Source organism: Saimiri boliviensis, chromosome 8 (genome assembly GCF_048565385.1).
Source record: "Saimiri boliviensis isolate mSaiBol1 chromosome 8, mSaiBol1.pri, whole genome shotgun sequence".
NCBI classification, from domain to species: domain Eukaryota; kingdom Metazoa; phylum Chordata; class Mammalia; order Primates; family Cebidae; genus Saimiri; species Saimiri boliviensis.
This window is the reverse complement of record NC_133456.1, coordinates 14,313,883-14,333,284: the sequence shown is the minus strand read 5'-3', so window position 1 is coordinate 14,333,284 and position 19,402 is coordinate 14,313,883. Positions and strand designations below refer to the sequence as shown.

Sequence of the window (19,402 nt, the reverse complement as noted above, 5' to 3'; positions counted from 1 at the left end):
ACTATGGGAGCATGCACAACCACACCCACTAAAACACCCTGGCCAATTCAGTGGATGACCAGGGACTGGGGTAAATTAGGAGCTTCATTTAGTTCATCAAATATTTGTCAATGCCACTCGCTTACTAAACCCTGGCAGTGATGCAGCTTGCCAATTACACACATTGTATGCCAAGCCAGCATAATCCAGAGACGCACTGATACGCAGGGGAGCATGATCTGGGCTGGGGCTTCAGAAGGTACCCCCAGGTAGAGCTTGCTTCTCATTGGCAGAGACACCACCATTACACACCAAAACCCAAAGGCAGGAAGCCATGTGGGTCATGAGTCAGCTCAGTGGGCACTGAATGCATCTGAGATGTCAGGATGAGACTCAGGGCTGTGTGTGCCACTGGCATAGGTCCAAGGGCAATGCAGCCACCACGGACCGACAAGGATGCTGAGAAATTCAAGGCTGGCTCACCCTCCATCCTTCTTGCTTGTTCTATTTCTGCAAAGCTGACTGGCTCACTGGAGTTACGGTGTGGTCCGTAACTCTCTCTTTAGTACAGAATGGGATTCAGGGAGGCCAGGGACTCTGAGAGGGGTACCTGTCTCTCAGCACGTGGTTCCGGATCTCCTCCACCAGCTGGAATGCCCGAGACAGAGGTGAACGAAATACATCTACTGCCAGGAGGTTCTTGTGCCAGGGAAACACTGAGGACTTCACAAATATCTGCTGGACATAAGCCACCGGGGCACCCACATACTGCAGAAGAAATGAGGGAGGGGTGGAAAGGGCAGTTCAGCACAGGAGGAAGTAACATGATCCAGCTCAAGGGACTGAATGGGCATTTGAAACTGTGCCCCAAAGAGTTAAAGAAACCAATGACTAATAGAAGTTCTTGAGTTTGCAGGATGGCAGGTAAGAAACAACTGGCTGAAACCCAGATACTCCCACCACTTATGAGATAAAAAAACTGGATGAAATAAGCTGGAACCAAGATGGCCGACAAGTTGTGCAGAATGAGCCTGCCGATGTCACAGCCTGAATTTCCACTGTATATTTCATACTAACTCCCCTGGAAATTGCATGTGGGACCCATGAGGTGGCATGAAGGGATAACTGCATGCTTAAGGACTTTCCAGACATCCCCCTTCCTTCCACCAATCATCTGCTAATCCCAGTATCCACCCTCTAAACCTTTTCTAATAAAACTACTGCCTCTCCTGTGTTCAAATCCTAAAAAAAAAAAAAAAAGGTAAAAAAAAAAATTACTGCCTTAAAGCCAGCACAGGGAGACAGATTTGAGCTGGACTCCTGTTGCCTAGGGAGTTAACCTTCAATATGAAGCTTTTCTTTTCCCTGAATCCCAGTGTTATAGTATTGGCTTCTAGCACATTGGACAGAGAGCTCCTTTTGTTCAATAACACATCTACTATGGGCAAAGCACTGTGAGACCAGGTGTAGGCAAACTATGGCTTGTAGGCCAAATCAGGGCCCATGCCTGTTATTCTTTTTGAGACAGGGTCTCCACTCTTGTCACCCAATCGGCTCACTGCAACCTCAATCTCCCAGGTTCAAGCAATCCTCCCACCTCAGCACCCCGCCCCCAGGTAGCTGAGACTAGAGGTGTGTACCACCACCGTGCCTAATTGTCAAAACTTTTTTGTAGGGACAAGGTATCACTATGTTTCCAGGCTGGTTTCAACTCCTGGGCTCAAGCAATCCTCCCATCTCAGCCTCCCAAAATGCCACACCTGCATACCTGGCTAACTTCTTTTTTTTTAATACTTTAAGCTCTGGGATACATATGCAGAATGTCCAGGTTTGTTACATAGGTCTACACGTGCCATAGTGGTTTGCTGTGCCCATCAACCTGTCATCTATATTAGGTATTTCTCCTAATGCTACCCCTCCCCTCTAACTTTATTTTCTGTAGAGATGGAGTCTCACTATGTTGCCCAGGCTGGTTAGCGCCTGTTTTCACACATCCAGTTTTTACTGAAGCACAGACACACCCCTACATTACTCTGTCTATGGATGCTTTCACTCTACAATAGCGGAGTTAAATGGCTGCAACAGAGACCGGCAAAGCCTAAATGTTTACTATCTAGCCCTTTATGGAACATGTCTGCTGACCATACCACAAGACTCCATACTCCCCAAAGCACAGAACCTGTCTCACTTGTTCAGGGTTGTCACTTGCGGCAGAGTAGTGGGTTTTGAAGATCGGAGGACCCAATTTTAAATCACAGCTTTCCAAATGTACGGCCTTGGAAATACTTTTGATGACTCTAGATTTCAATTTCTTCCTTGTAAAAGAGGAATAGCAACATTCACCCTGCAGCATCAAGATGTATGCACACACCACATACGCACATAAACTGTGTCTGAGAGATTAGCAGAAATATTACCAAGGAACAGTAAGGACATCACTTCATCTGACCCCCAGGACAGCCTGATGAGAAGCAAGGAGAGGCTCAGGCATTCAGAGCTTCACACTCCAGGCAGGGTGGGGCAAGGACTCAAACCAAGGTCTCTTCACTAAATACCATGCACTTTTCTCACTAGAATCTGCCTACCCTTCAAGAGCTTATCAGGCATGTCAATGACAAGAGTGTTCACACACGCAACCTTCAGTGATAGGCATGTTGTGGAGTATCCCAAAACACATGCTGGGTCAGCCACCACAGGGTCACGGCCCGGGAGAAGGCGAGCGGAGTCATAAGGTTAGAAAAGGGCAGGTGGGAGCGCGGCAGGAGGGAATGTGAGTTGCAAGGGATGCTGAGAGCACAGAAGGCCTGAACATCTGCACCAAGGAAACCTGTCAGGAGATAACAAATTACGAGGAAGATGACAGGCAGGCTCAGACTGAAGCCTGACTGAGCTGTCAGGATTTTAGTCAGCTGACAAAGCAAAGCAAAGTCCAGTGTCTCTGAGGTGAAGGGGCAGCCTGATGAAAGCGATGCTCTGGAAAGACTCCCCTGGAGTTGGTGACAACCGGAGACAAGGAAAGACTGCCCATAGACAGTGGTGCACTGCGAGGTGTGGACTCGGGGCAAGGCTCAGCCCAGCTGAGGGATGAGGGGGTGTCTCCACACCTGGGCCGCAGTCAGGAACTCCAAGGGGCATGTGTGTGAATGAAGGGGAGGCCGTGGAGCCACTCACCAATGCCACACTCCAGGTGACAGCACGGGCAAGGGCCAAGATGCTGACCAAGCACAGCAAGTTAATGCCTCCTGGGACCCTGGGCACAAAGGAACAATCAGAGATTTGTGAACTTTATGTCACTGTGCCTTAGTGAGGACTCTGGGGGCAGAAGGCCTCATCCACTTTGTCTTCTCTATCATACTCGGCCACTAGAAGCTGCTAGGAGGCGCAGAGGCACCTGGATGGAGCTGGCTGCCACAGGGTGTGACCAGAACAGAAGCTCACACAGGCCTGAGCAAGGCAGGAGCACTAACCTGGTAGGGAAGTGTAGGCAGGGCCCACACTCACTGTGCTGAGCTCCCACAATCGCTACTTAATATTCAAGAGAGAAATAGGCATGGAAACTCTGGTATCCTGAGTGGATGATGGAGGAAGTAAGGGCCAGTGGGGTCCAGATGCCCCTAGGCAAAAGACGTCTAACTCCTGGTGGCTATGCCCTTGTATCATCCCATCTCCTTAAGAGTGGGCTGGACCTAATGATTTGCCTATGGCGAACAAACACAGCCAAAGTGGTAAGAAATCACTTTTCCAATTAGGTTACAAAAGACTATGACTCCTTCTCCCACCCTGGTCCCCTTCTTTCCAGAGCCATCACTCTGATGAAACCAGCCACCACATTATGAGCTGCTCAGGGAAGGCCTATGTGGCAAGGAATTGAGGGAGGCCTTCAGCCAGCACACAGTAAGGAACTGAGGTCCTCAACTAACGGCCTGTAAGGAACCTACATTTAAGTGAGCTTGGAAGGATATCCTTCCCCAGTTGACCTTTGAGATGGCTGCAGCCTTGGCTGACATCTCTACTACAGCCTTGTGAGAGACACTGAGCTCAAGGACCCAGATAAGAAAACCATGGCTCAGAGAGATCAAATGAAATGTCCAAAGTCACACAACTGATAGGCAACAGGCTGGGTAACTCTGAACAACGTGAGTCGCGTGGAGAAAGACACAGAAGGAAAGGCCTAGCACAAGCAGTGTGGGAGAAGAGCTGAGGTCCTGGGGACCCCTGGGGTCTCTGGCCACCATGGTTCAGAGCATGAGGCTTCCACCCGGAGCTTCCTGGAAACTCTGTATCCACTCTCACACCACGACCACAAACTGCAATGCTGGCCGTGGAAGTCTGACATAGAAGAAGCCCAGCAACCTCTGTGGACCTGCCAGCTAGGCCTTAGTATGAGGCTCATTTTTTTTTTCTCTCTCTCTTTTTTTTTTTGAGAAGGAGTTTCATTCTTGTTGCCCAGGCTGGAGTGCAATGGCGCCATCTCGGCCCACCACAACCTCCGCCTGCCGGGTTCAAGTGATTCTCCTGCCTCAGCCTCCTAAGTAGCTGGGATTACAGGCATGCACCACCATGCCCAGCTAATTTTGTATTTTTAGTAGAGACGGGGTTTCTCCACGTTGGTCAGGCTGGTCTCGAGCTCCCGACCTCAGGTGATCCACCTGTCTCGGCCTCCCAAAGGGCTGGGATTACAGGCATGAGCCACTGTGCCCTGGCCAAGACTCGGATTTTCATAATGAGCCAGTCTTGACCCAGATAGTGCTGGAAATCCCAGATTTTTGAAAAATAGAATCCTTCCTATTTAGATAGAGCAACCTAGAGCTCCAGGTATTTTACCTGTGCACCTGTGTGGGCTCCCTCGGAACAGGATGTGGAGAACTCCTGACACTCAGCTCTTCCAGAGAATAGGCGTCCTGATCCTTGCCTTCCAACCCTGGTAGGCAAGGGCTATGGTGGGAAGAGCAGGCTCAGGAGACCTACCTGAGTTTAAATCCCAGTGTCACCGCTCCCTGGCTGTGTCCCTTGGATGATGGTCTCTATACTCTCCAAGCTTTGTTCCTTACTGAAGGAAATGAGAATATAACCTCAGACCTCACCAGAACACCATGAGGACCAAACAAAACAACTCATGTGAACCATGAAGATCTAGCAAAGTATCTGAAAATATATAGTTTTATATATATATAACTTCTTTTATCCCTTAAAACTATGATAACTGGAGTTGGTGTCCCAGGCACAATCATTTCAGTCTACAAGTTTCTGCAAGTCCAATACACTGGGTCTTCTACCACCACTGTCATCAAGTCAGTGCCTCTAAGGGAATAGCTTCCCGCGGTCTACAGAATTAAAGTTTAAACTTCACAGCCCAGGATTCAACTTGGTTCTACCTACCACGCTCCAAGAAAAACTACAGATTCACTGTCTCCTAAATAAGCCACGCTGCTTCTTTATTCAACAAGAAACCTTTTTTGGGCATCTACTATGTGTAAAACATTGGAGTATATAAACTTAGGTGAAACATGACTCCAATGGGGTAGTCACGTAGAGCTCAAAGCAGCAGCTGAAGACACATTGCAAGAGAGCTGGGGAAGGCTCCCTGGAGGAAGTCACACCAAGCTGAGGGATAAAGCCTAAGTAGTGTACTTCTGGTGCACACCACAAGGCAGTCCAAGCACATGAAACTTCTCCCCTGTGCTTGACCAGCCAGACCTGATCAATGACAATCTTAACAATGGCGACAGACACAAACATTTGTTCATTGCAAGCAATGAACCAGGCACTGTGCTAAATCCTTTCACTTAATCACAAAAATGACAATGTGTAATGTAGGTATAATTACTATCCCATTTTACGGATGTGGAAACTAAGGCACAAGGTGTTAGTAACTTGCCCAAGGTCACAGAGCTGGAAAACATAAAGTCTCTACTTTTTCTGCTTTGCTCTTCTATTCCTCTGGTAAAAACATCCCTGTGCCCAGAAAGAAATGCCTTTCTCCAAGAGTAGCCATGGAGGCCAGTGGTCACAGTGACAACACACAGTGAGCCTAACTCAGAGCACAAAGACATGGCAGAGTTGACTGGAGCCGTTTCTGGAGGACACCTAAAGGTGTAAGTGTAGGGTGCAGCCACCAATCTCATTGTGGAGAAGCACCTCGCCAAAGGGGAGGAGGCGGCCTACATAAAAAGAGAACTGTCTCCAGCATACAGATCCGCAATTCAACGAAAAGAAGTCAAACAACTCAACACAAAATGGGGACATCTGAACACACATGTCACAAAGGAAGACAGGCAAACAATAAGCACTTGAAAAAGTGACTAAGGTCATTAGTCATCTAGGAAGTGAAAATTAAAACCACAATCACAATGAGATTTCTCTCTATATATTAGAATGGCTTTTTAAAAAATCCAAACAACTAGCCGGGCACAGTGGCTCATACCTGTAATCCCAGCACTTTGGGAGGCTGAGGCGGACAGATTATGAGGTCAGGGGTTTGAGACCAGCCTGACCAACATGATGAAACCCGTCTCTACTTAAAAATACAAAAATTAGCTGGGCGTGATGGTACACACCTGTAATACCAGCTACTTGGGAGGCTGAGGCAGAAGAATTGCTTGAACCCGGGAGGTGGAGGTTGCGGTGAGCCAAGAGCATGCCATTGCACTCCAGCCTGGGCAACAGAGCAAGACTCCGTATAAAAATAAATAAATAAATACATCCCAACAACCAAAGACACCAAGAACTTTACAGCGCACAGACTAAACCTTAATGTATGCGAATTTTAAAAATAATTTAGGAGGCTGAGGGATATGAAAAGAATGATGCTTCATCTCTGCAGTCCTTCTTCCAAAACCCAAAGTCCATGGTGAAATTCTTAACCAAAGTCCAAAGTGTATTCAGATTTTCTAAAGTTCTTGCCTAATGTCCTTTTCTTTTCCAGGATCCCATCCAGGAAACCACATTACACTTAGCTGTCGTGTCTCCTGAGGCTTCTTGTAGCTTGTGACAGTTTCTCAGACTTCCCTTGCTTTTGATGATCTTGACAGCTTAGAGGGGTACTGGTCAGGCATTTTGGAGGGTATCCCTCGACTAGGATTTGTCTGATGTTTTACTCATGGTTAGACTGGGGTTATGAGTCTGCAGGAGGAAGATCAGCAGTAAAATGTACTCCTCCTCACATATCAAGGGCATACTCAGTCAAAGTGATTTATTGCTGCTGCTTTAGCCCCACTCACTTACTAAGGAAGTGTCTGTCAGGCTTCTCCACTGTAAAGGTGCTTTTTCCCACAGCCACACACTCCTCTTTGGAAGAAAGTCACCATGCACAGTCCGTACTTTAGGGAGTGAAGAGTTATGTCTCACCTTATTGAGGAAGAAGTATCTATATACATTATATAGAATTTTTTTTTGCCCAGGATATCTGTCTATTGTCCATTCATTTATTTACATTATTTATATTTCTTCAAGCATATGGACTCAGGATAAACTCACAGATAATTATTTTATATTTTGAGTTATAATTCAATACTGGTTTGTTCTGTTGCAAAAATTGCTCTAGCACTGACCACCAGGAGCTCTTTCAGTTGCCCCTCTATGTCTCTTTGACATATATTTACTTTAAACTTTGAAAATCTTCGTCTTCTCTTCTCAAACAGTATAAGATCTCCTCAAGGACAGTGAGACTCGACCTGTCCCCCACATCACCCTGCTGGGCATGCCATGCCCATGCAATAAACGAGTGCTGAACTGAGCAATGAGTAGAGCAAGGAAGTAAGTTTTGGCTCCTTGGTATAGGCAGCAGACACCTGCAATGTGAGGGCTACTGCCTGAGTCTCCTATTTTCCCTTTTCTTATATTTATTTTTTTATTTTTTTTTTATTTATTTTTTTTATTTATTTTTTTTTTTTGAGACGGAGTTTCGCTCTTGTTGCCCAGGCTGGAGTGCAATGGCGCGATCTCCGCTCACCGCAACCTCCGCCTCCTGGGTTCAGGCAATTCTCCTGCCTCAGCCTCCTGAGTAGCTGGGATTACAGGCACGCGCCACCATGCCCAGCTAATTTTTTGTATTTTTTTAGTAGAGACGGGGTTTCACCATGTTGACCAGGATGGTCTCGATCTCTCGACCTCGTGATCCACCCGCCTCGGCCTCCCAAAGTGCTGGGATTACAGGCTTGAGCCACCGCGCCCGGCCCTTATTTTTATTTTTAATATTTTTAGAGACAAGGTCTCACTCTGTTGCCCTAGCCGGACTGTAATGGTATGATCATAGCTTGCTGCAGCCTTGAACGCCTGGGCTCAAGTGATCCTCCTACCTCAGCACTGGGATTACAGGCACACACCACTGCACCCAGCCCTACTTTCCCTTTGGAAACCATCCTCTCTCATTCTCAGCAAGGTAGTGACAACAATAAAATACCTGCCTGTAGCCACAGGGCTTGGGAAGGGGACAGGCAGGTAACCCTATTCATAGCCAACTGGGTTCCCACTTATCCTCCACTGGATTGGATGATGCAAAAACACGGGGCTGAAGCTGCTAGGGCCACTGCTGGGAAGACAAGAGTGGAGCTGACCCAGAGAGGACAAAGTTAAGAGATGGACTCCTTTTGAGGCCCACATTACGTTGTGCTGAAGTCAGCCCTGCACCTGACTAAGTTATATGAATCAAAAGTTCCCTTTTCACTTACTCTGATTTGGGTTGAATTCTGTTCTTCCTAACTAAATCAGTCCTTACCACCCACTTCAGTATCATTGGCCTGTATTTTTGTCAAGGACAGTCAATGGAGGTGAGATAATTGACCACTGAGCCTGTGTGATACCAGGTGACTGCCCTGGGCCCAAGTCTCCTCAATCCTGCAGGGGATGAGGGCTCCAATCAGAAAGAGAAAAAAATGGACAATCCTCTGAGTCCAGAGCCCTCTAGTTATTCTGCACAAATACTTTCTATCATCATCCCATCATTCAAAGAGCTCATAAACACATAACACCCCTTACAGCCTTATCATTAAACATCTATTCCACACCAACAGGCCAACTGAACTCTACTAGTCAGGATATACAAACACTTCCTTATGTGCTAAAATTGCATTAAACAGGTTAATGAAGGCTGGACACAGTGGCTCATGCCTATAATCCCAGCACTTTGGGAAGCAGAGGCAGGCAGATCACTTGAGGTCAGGAGTTTGAGATCAGCCTGGCCAACATGGTGAAACCCCATCCCTACTAAAAACGCAAAAATTATCCAGGCATGGTGGCATACGCCTCTAGTCCCAGGTACTCAGGAGGCTGAGGCAGGAGAATCACTTTGAACTCAGGAGGCAGAGGTTGCAGTGAACTGAGATCATGCCACTGCACTCCAGCCTGGGCAACAAAGCAAGACTCCATCTCAAAAAAATAAAAATAAGCCGGGCGCGGTGGCTCAAGCCTGTAATCCCAGCACTTTGGGAGGCCGAGGCAGGTGGATCACGAGGTTAAGAGATCGAGACCATCCTGGTTAACATGGTGAAACCCGGTCTCTACTAAAAATACAAAAAAATCAGCTGGGCATGGTGGCGCGTGCCTGTAATCCCAGCTACTCAGGAGGCTCAGGCAGGAGAATTGCCTGAGCCCAGGAGGCGGAGATTGCGGTGAGCCGAGATCACGCCATTGCACTCCAGCCTGGGTAACAAGAGCGAAACTCCGTCTCAAAAAAAATAATAATAATAAAATTTAAAAAAAAACAAAAATAAAAATAAAATGGTTAATGAGGGTAAAAGGTTTAACCAAGAAGCTGGGACATAAAGCCACAAAACTGGTTTCACCACAAAACTGGTTCCAGCCAGCATCATACCATGCACCTTTGACTTTCATAGGCAGAGCCCCAAGAAGCCAGGGTTGTGCACTCCCCACTGACACCATGTACAGTTGTGGCACAGACCTATCTTACCAGATATACCTCTATTTCAGCCGCCGAGTCAAGTTCATAACAAGTTATCAGACTACGACATTAACCAAAAAAGAAATGGGACTCTGCTGACTGTCAGAGAGAAGGTGGAAGGAAAGCTCTATTCACTGAGATTTTATTTTCCTCAACAATAGATTCAGCAAGTCCAGCACCAATCCAGGGACCAGAGCACAACACATGAAGGAGGGGCACTCTGCCCATACCTGGCAGGCAAAAGGTAGAGATGAGCTAGTTAAGCTTCAGTGAGCTCCAAAATAATGAGTACAGTGTGAATTAGGTCCCATGACTGAGCCCCTCAACTGGAGACTTTTTTTCTCACTTATATCAGTGTTCGGCCTAGAGACAGTCAACTGAAAATAGTATAGTCCAGGCCGGGCACAGTGGCTCAAGCCTGTAATCCCAGAACTTTGGGAGGCCGAGGCGGGTGGATCACGAGGTCAAGAGATCGAGACCATCCTGGTCAACATGGTGAAACCCCGTCTCTACTAAAAATACAAAAAATTAGCTGGGCATGGTGGCACGTGCCTGTAATCCCAGCTACTCAGGAGGCTGAGACAGGAGAATTGCCTGAACCCAGGAGGCGGAGGTTGCGGTGAGCCAAGATCGCGCCATTGCATTCCAGCCTGAGTAACAAGAGCGAAACTCCGTCTCAAAAAAAAAAAAAAAAAAAAAAGAAAGAAAGAAAGAAAACAGTATAGTCCAGAAGGAGCAATGGGCTGGGGTCTGGAGACCTAGAGTTCCAAACTAGGTAACTGTCTGGGCACGGTGGCTCATGCCTGTAATCCCAGTACTTTGGAAGGCCGAGGCGGGGAGATCATCTGAGGTCAGGAGTTCGAGACCAGCCTGGCCAACGCAGTGAAACCATGTCTCTAATTAAAATACAAAACTAGTTGGACACTGGCGCACACCTGTAGTCCCAGCTACTTGGGAAGCTGAGGCAGAGGAATCACTTGAACCCGAAAAGCAGAGGTTGCAGTGAGCCAAGATCACATTACTGCACTCCAGCCTGGGCGACACAGCAGATTAAAATAAGAAAATTAAAAATAGGCCGGGCGCGGTGGCTCAAGCCTGTAAGCCCAGCACTTTGGGAGGCCGAGGCGGGTGGATCACGAGGTCAAGAGATCGAGACCATCCTGGTCAACATGGTGAAACCCCGTCTCTACTAAAGTGCAAAAAAAAATTAGCTGGGCATGGTGGTGCGTGCCTGTAATCCCAGCTACTCAGGAGGCTGAGGCAGGAGAATTGCCTGAACCCAGGAGGCGGAGGTTGCGGTGAGCCGAGATCGCGCCATTGCACTCCAGCCTGGGTAACAAGAGCGAAACTCCATCTCAAAAAAAAAAAAAAAAAAATTAAAAATAAAGAAATAAATAACAGAGGCACTTAATCATTCTGGGCCCCAGCTTCCTTACCTGGAAAAGAGATTTAAAACCTGCACTTTTTGGATTGTGAGGATAAAATAGGACCTGATAGACCTGAAAAAATAAGTGCACAATACAAATACTAGACAGCGCTGGAACTCTATTATGTCGGAATACTCTCAGATGCACAGTTGTTCTGACTGCCCAGGGACAAGAAGATGGCCTGTGTGTCTGCCAGGATACTGCCACATATTGATCCAGCACGTGTGAGCCCAGGCCCAGCTGGCCAAAGCCAGGACAAGCACAGATCTCAGTTTTGCTACAACAGTCATGCTTTGGCATCATTTGATGTTTCCTTTCAATAAAAGTTACTCATTAAATGTATAAACTAGCTGAGCGCAATGGTTCACGCCTGTAATTCCAGCACTTTGGGAGGCCGAGGTGGGCGGATCACCTGAGGTCAGGAATTCAAGAGCATCCTGGCCAACATGGTGAAACCCTGTCTCCACTAAAAACACAAAAATTAGTCAGGCATGGTGGCAGGCATCTGTAGTCCCAGGCACCTGACCAACACGAAGAAACCCAGTCTCTAATAAAAATACAAAATTAGCCAGGTGTGGTGGCACATGCCTGTAATCTCAGCTACTTGGGAGGCTGAGGCAGGAGAATCACTTGAACCCGAGAGGTGGAGGTTGTGGTGAGCCGAGATCACTTCACTGCACTGCAGCCTGGGCAACAAGTGTGAAATCCCATCTCAAAAAAATAAAAATAAAAATAGAGATTAAGCCAAAGCCAGCATGATGCTAATTTTTATATTTTTAGTAGAGACTGCATTTCACCATGTCGCCCAGCTAATTTTTTTGTATTTTTAGTAGAGATGGAGTTTCACCATGTTGGCCAGGTTCATCTTGAACTCCTGACTTCAGGTGATCTGTCCACCTCGGCCTCTCAAAGTGCTGAGATTATAGCCGTGAGCCACCATGCCCAGCCAAGATGGAGTTTGCTGTTGTTGCCCAGGCTGGAGTGCAATGGTGTGATCTTGGCTCACTGCAACCTCCACCTACCGGGTTCAAGCAATTCTCCTGCCTCAGTCTCCTGAGTACCTGGGATTACAGGAGCTAGGTGTGGTGATGGGTACCTGTAATCCCAGCTACTCTGAGGCTGAAGCAGGAGAATTGCCTGAACCCAGGAGGTGGAGTTTGCAGTGAGCCGAGATCACACCATTGCACTCCAGCCTGGGCAACAAGAGCAAAATTCTGTCTCAAAAATAAGATAAAGATGTATAAACTAAGTATCTATGTGGTGTGTTGATAAAGCTGTTAAAGTACATGAATTCACAAACCAGACGCTGACCAACCTCACTTTCACTGGCAGACTCCTGCCTCAGCCAATCTCCATGCAACACTCTTGCTCAGGAACACGCAGAGTACCTACCCACTCAGGCTGCTCAGCAGGCTCTCCTTGTTTGTGGTCGGAGTCCACAGGCGGGGGTGAGTAATCCTTCACAGGAGTGGTGAATTCCACAGGTCCTGTTCCTGGCAAGGGGAGTTTCAGCAATGGGTAGCTGGGATGAACAAAAAGGAGGTAAGATTTAGGACACTATGAGAGGCAGTCTTCTCTCAGCAGTGACACAGGAGCCAATGGAGTTAATCACTAAATTCTGTTCAAACTGTAAAAATGTACAAACTATTAGAATCACAAAATTGCAAAGCCAAAACTCAGAAGTCATCTAGATCAGAATTTTTCAAACTTATTTTAGTCACATAAACCTTATGAAGAAGTCCAACTGGTAAAATAGACTGTTCTGTTAAATGTTTTCAGGCTGTATAAACCAAGTATGTATAAATATATTTAGTTACAACATTATATATAACATTGTTATAAAATATATATATATTCACACATATATATGTATATAAATATATACACACACATTATACATATGTATATATATACACACACACCATATATATACACACGTGTGTGTGTCGGTGTGTGTGTGTGTATATACCCATAATTACACACAGCTAATTTTTATATTTTTATATTTTTAGTGGAGAAGGGGTTTCACCATGTTGGCCAGGCTGGTCTCGAACTCCTGACCTCAGGTGATCCACCCATCTCGGCCTCCCAAAGTGCTGGGATTACAGGCGTGAGCCACCATGCCCGATTAGTTTATACATTTAATGAGTAAGTTTTATTGAAAGGAAACATCAGCTGGGCACGGTGGCTCACGCCTGTAACCCCAGCACTTTGGGAGGCCGAGGCGGGTGGATCATGAGGTCAGGAGTTTGAGACCAGACTGGGCAACATGGTGAAACGCCATCTCTACTAACATACAAAAAATTATCCAGGCATGGTGGTGCAGCACACCCACAGTCCCAGCTACTCAGGAGGCTGAGGCAGAGGAATCACTTGAACCCCAGAGGCAAAGGTTGCGGTGAGCCAAGATCACGCCATTGCACTCCAGCCTGGTGACAAAGCGAGACTCCATATCAAAAAAAAAAAAAAAAAAAAATTAGAAAGGAAACACTAACACCAGCATGTTTTATAACATTTATATTAATGTTTTCAGGGCTGGGTGCAGTGGCTCACGCCTGTAACACCAGCACTTTGAGAGGCTGAGGCCAGAGGATTGCTTGAGACCAGAAGTTCGAGACCAGCCTGGACAACATGGTGAGACCTCATCTCTACAGAAAATCAAAAAAGTTAGCCGGGCGTGGCAGTGTGAGCCTGTGATCTCAGCTACTCAGGAGGCTGAGGTGGGAGGACTGCTTAAGCTGGGCAGGTAGAGGCTGCAGTGAGCCATGATTACACCACTGCACTCTAGCCTGGGCAACAGAAGACCCCTCCCTGTCTTTGAAAAAGAAAAAGTTTTCAGAGACTTAATGAAGGCAAGATGCTAAAACAAACAAGCAAAAATCACCTTGCCAAATTAGACATAAGGTAATAATAAAAAAAGGGAGTGGGCCGGGCACGGTGGCTCAAGCCTGTAATCCCAGCACTTTGGGAGGCCGAGACGGGTGGATCACGAGGTCAAGAGATTGAGACCATCCTGGTCAACATGGTGAAACCCCGTCTCTACTAAAAATACAAAAAATTAGCTGGGCATGGTTGTGCGTGCCTGTAATCCCAGCTACTCAGGAGGCTGAGACAGGAGAATTGCCTGAACCCAGGAGGCGGAGTTTGCGGTGAGCCAAGATCGTGCCATTGCACTCCAGCCTGGCTAAGGAGAGCGAAACTCCGTCTCAAAAAAAAAAAAAAAAGGGAGTGGGGGTACCTTTAAAAATTCAGAAAGATTCCAATTCAGATAGCTGAGCAACTGTTCCATTTAAAGAGAAAGACCATAAAAATTGCATATAATTTACTAAGGATGCGGTTCATACTAGGATCATGAAAAAAATAAGTTAGCTGACCCACTATACGCAAAGAAAAAGCCTTCACCTTGCATCAAAAAGTTGGCAAATAGGAGGGTGGGGCATGGTGAGAAAAAAAAAGTTGGCAAATAAGCCAGGTGTGATGGCTCAAACCTGTATAATCCCAACATTCTGGGAGAGACCAAGCAGGTAGATAGATCATTTGAGCTCAGGAGTTTGAGACCAGCCTGAGCAACATGGTGAAACTCCATCTCTACCAAAAATACAAACAATCAGCCAGGTGTGGTGGTGTGCACCTGTGGTCCTAGCTATTGCCTGAGGTAGGAGGATCATCCGACCCTGGGAGGTGGAGGCTGCAGTGAGCTGAGATCGTGCCCCTGCACTCCAGCCTAGGCAACACAGTGAGACTCCATCGCCAAGTAAAAAACAGACAAAAAAAGAAAGCTGGCAAATAGATGTGCATTTTGTTTCAGGTCTCACTTTTTTAAAATTTAGAAATAACTTCTATATAGTGCAATGCATATATCTTAAGTATAATGTGCAGTAAGTTTTTACATGTGTATATCCACCTAGATCAAGTTATAGAATATGTCCAGAGCCTCAGAAGGCAGCTTTGTGCCCACTGCCAGTCAAGAGCATATCCCCAGCACCACCAAAGGTAACTATTAGAATCTCTATCACCATAAATTAGTTTTACCTATTTTTGTATGTCATATAAATGAAACCATCCATGCTACTTAGGTACTCTTTTGTGACTGGCTGCTTTCACTCAAATTCTATCTGCTAGATTCCTTCACACTGGTGCACATACCAGATCATTCCTTTTTAGATACATACTATTCCACTAATGAGTAAAGTACAGTGCATTTACTTATTCCACTGGTTGAGAAACATTTGGCTATTTCCGAGTTGAGCTATTAAGCACAAAATTGGGCCAGGTGTGGTGGCTCATGCCTATAATCCCAGCATTTTGGGAGTACAAAGTGGGCAGATCACCCTCTCGTCAAAAGAGCAAGACCAGCCTGACCAACATGGAGAAACCCCCATCTCTACTAAAAATACAGAATTAGCTGAGCGTAGTGGTACATGCTGTAATCTCAGCTACTTGGGAGGCTAAGGCAGGAGAATCTCTTGAACCTGGGAGGTGGACGTTGTGGTGAGCCAAGATTGCACTATTGCACTCCAGCCTGGGCAACAAGAGAGAAGCAAAACTCTGTCCCCCCCAAAAAAAAAAAAAAAAAAAAAAAAAAAGAATAAAGTTGGCCAGGCGAGGTGGCTCATGCCTGTAATCCCAACACTTTGAGAGGCCAAGGCAGAAGAATCTCTGGAGCCCAGGAGTTTAAGACCAGCCTAGGCAACATGGTGAAACCCCATCTCTACAAAAAAAAAAAAAATACAAAAATTATTAGCCAGGCATGGTGGTGCACACCTGCAGTCCTAGCTACTCAGGAGGCTGAAATGGGAGGACTGCCTGAGTAGGGAGGTTGAGGCTGCAGTGAGCCATGATGGTGCCACTGCATTTCAGCCTAGGTGACAGAGTAAGACTCTGTCTCAAAAAAAAAAAAAAAAAAAAAAAAAAAAAAAAATTAGCCGGGCCTGGAGGCATGTGCCTGTAATCCCAGGAGGCTGAGGCAGGACAATCGCTTGAACCCAGGAGGTGGAGGTTACAGTGAGCTTAGATTGTGAGACTTCACTGCAACCTGGGTGACAGACTGAGACCCTGTTTCCAAAAAAAAAGAAAAAACAAATTTAGGTTGCAGCTACAGTGTTTGCATAGCAATCACAGAGTATGATCAGTTTTTGTTCCACATTCAGAATACACATGTTTTGGAGACTGCTTGTGCATTCTGGAGGTAGAAGCCTAGGAAGATAGTGAATAACAACAATGAAAAACTCTTACATCATGTTTAAAATGTGCCAGGCACTATTCTAAGCACTTGACATGTACAGATACACCTTGACCTACAATGGGGTTATGTCTTGATAAAGCTGTTGTAAACTGAAAAAATCCTAAGTCAGAAATGCATGACTAGGCTGAGCATGGTGGCTTAAACATGTAACCCCAGCACTTTGGGAGGCCAAGGTGGGCAGATCACTTGAGGTCAGGAGTTTGGGACCAGCCTGGCCAACATGGTGAAATTCCATCTCTACTAAAAACACAAAAAATAGCTGGGCATGGTAGCTCACACCTGTAATCCCTGCTGCTCTGGAGGCTGAGGCAAGAGAATCACTTGAACCTGGGAGGCAGAGGTTGAGGTGAGCCGAGATCGCACCGCTGCACTCCAGCCTGGGTGACAGAGTGAGACCCTGTCTCAAAAACAGAAACAACATAATGTGATTCTAATTTCCTCTCTGAATTGAAATCCACCTTCTCTCACAACGAGCAGCTGCTTGTGCAATCTAGTGACTCAATGACTCACATCACTCTCTGACCTGCGTGTAGGCAGTCCAGCTAACATGTCATCTGGGTGCTCTTTTTTCTTTTTTTTTTTTTTTCCCCAAAATTAAGATGTCACTGGGTGCTCTTTTTTTACCACATGGTGCACCCACCACTTACCAGGGCAGGTCCAGGGTAACAGTAACCTCTGTCTTGCTGGGCTGCTGCTAGGACATATCTCTCTTGCCATAGTGCCTATTTGCTACATGTTTCATCAGATTTTCCCAGAGGAAAGAACAGTCACTGCACCCAGGGGGCAGGCAGGAAGAACAGCTAACTCTAGCTCACCTACAAGGCTCAGCACTGAGTTCATTTAAATTAGTGTCCTTGGCTCTCAGTCACTGAAACCTGCAGCCTCAACAGCAGCTCAGAGAAGAAAGTCACACAACCTCAGTGCTGTTTGAGGCGAGTCTGACTCCTCATATACAGATGCCCTCTCTCACTCCCTGTATTCTACTGCCTGATGGAGACAGGCACATTCCTAAGCTGTCACTGATCACCACCCCGTCTAGTAGTGTTCTGTACTGTCCCTGGGGTAACCCAGTCATGGTGAACCAGTGGTGTGCAAAAAGTATTTCTGCAGCTCAGGTGGCTGTTAGATCTGAATAGAGAAATTAAGTGTAGCAGTCCTTTGGGTTTGGCTATACAAGTCTTTCAACCCAGGAACAACAAAGGTAAGCAATTAAATAGAAACTGAACATCTGGCAAAACTACTGTAAGCAGTCTATAACCATACTTTATTTTCTTTTTCCTTTTTTTTTTTGAGACAGAGTCTCTTTCTGTCACTCAGGCTGGAGTGCAGTGGTACAACCTTGACTCACTGCAACCTCCACCTCCAGGTTCAAGCAATTCTTCTGCCTCAGCCTCTCGAGTAGCTGGGACTACAGATGTGTGTCACCACGCCTAGCTAATTTTTGTTTTAGTAGAGACAGGGTTTCACCATGTTGGCCAGGCTGCTCTTGAGCTCCTGACCTTGTGATCTGCAGTGCCTGGCCCCACAATTTATTTTCTGTAGGTAATCCCAGGCTCTGGCAGAAGGGGGCACTGCTCTGCTGCTCTGGACAGAAAAGCTTCCTGGGGTTGAAGACGATGGTGAGGCTTGTGTCCCTGGGTCCATGATCTCTGGTTTTCTGGCCAAGTCCCAGAATCTATGGATTCGCTTATACAATCTTTATTGTCTTTGGAGGCAGAGAGACTTCACCCAGCCTTGGAAAAATTTTATCAAGTCAATCAGGTTTAAAGAAAAAAAAAAAAGCGTTAAGATTACACAACAAAGAGACTGGTTTGGGAAAATAAGTACACAGCACTAAGGAGTAATAGTACAAGGCTGGGCATGGTGGCTCACACCTGTAATCCCAACACTTTGGGAAGCCGAGGTAAGTGGATCACTGGAGCTCAGGAGTTTGAGACCAGCCTGGGCAATATGGCAAAACCCCAGCTCTACTGAAAATACAAAACATTAGTGGTGCACGCCTATAGTCCCAGCTACTCAGAGGGCTAAGGCAGGAGAATCACTTGAGCCCAGGCAGTTGAGGCTGCTGTGAGCAGTGAGAAGTGGACCCTGTCTCAAAGAAGTAAAAAAAGAATGTGATAATACAAGGGCCTTACCTCTTAAAAGAAAAACAGGGTGACTACAAAAATAAGAGAAAACCACAGTACCATCAGAAAGTGAAACCAAAGCAGGACAACATAATGAGACCCCCCCCCACCCCACCCCCCGCTCTACAAAGAATGAAAAACATTAGCCGAGTGTGGTAGCACACACGGTTCCTCAGGAGGCTGAGGTGGGAGGATCACTTGAGCCTAGGTGGTTGAGGCTGTGGTGAGCCGTGACTGTGCCACTACATCCCAGCCTGGGTGACAGAGTAAGACCATGTCTCAAAAAAATTTTTTTAAAAAGAGAAAGAGGTCAATTAACTTATAGAAAAAAAAAAAAAAAAAAAAAGCCAGGCGCGGTGGCTCAAGCCTGTAATCCCAGCACTTTGGGAGGCCGAGGCGGGTAGATCACGAGGTCAAGAGATGGAGACCAGCCTGGTCAACATGGTGAAACCCCGTCTCTACTAAAAATACAAAAAATTAGCTGGGCATGGTGGCGTGTGCCTGTAATCCCAGCTACTCAGGAGGCTGAGGCAGGAGAATTGCCTGAACCCAGGAGGCGGAGGTTGCAGTGAGCCGAGATCGCGCCATTGCACTCCAGCCTGGGTAACAAGAGCGAAACTCCGTCTCAAAAAAAAAAAAAAAAAAAAAAGAGGCCAGGTGCGGTGGCTCATGCCTGTAATCCCAGCACTTTGGGAGGCCGAGGCGGGTGGATCACGAGGTCAAGAGA

The 19,402-nt window shown here is 46.5% G+C and overlaps 1 protein-coding gene across 4 annotated transcripts in view; it reads right to left on the bottom strand.

Moving 5' to 3' along the window:
• SCAP (SREBF chaperone) overlaps positions 1–19,402 on the bottom strand; it is a 50,119-nt gene that overhangs the window by 14,482 nt on the left and 16,235 nt on the right. For all 4 annotated transcript variants that reach the window (XM_003926287.4, XM_010337022.3, XM_074403946.1 and 1 more), the window contains exons 3-4: positions 12,697–12,826; positions 590–747 (exon numbers count right to left, since the gene is read on the bottom strand). In XM_003926287.4, the coding sequence (XP_003926336.1) occupies positions 590–747; positions 12,697–12,826 (288 nt within the window). The remainder of the gene's footprint in view (positions 1–589; positions 748–12,696; positions 12,827–19,402) is intronic.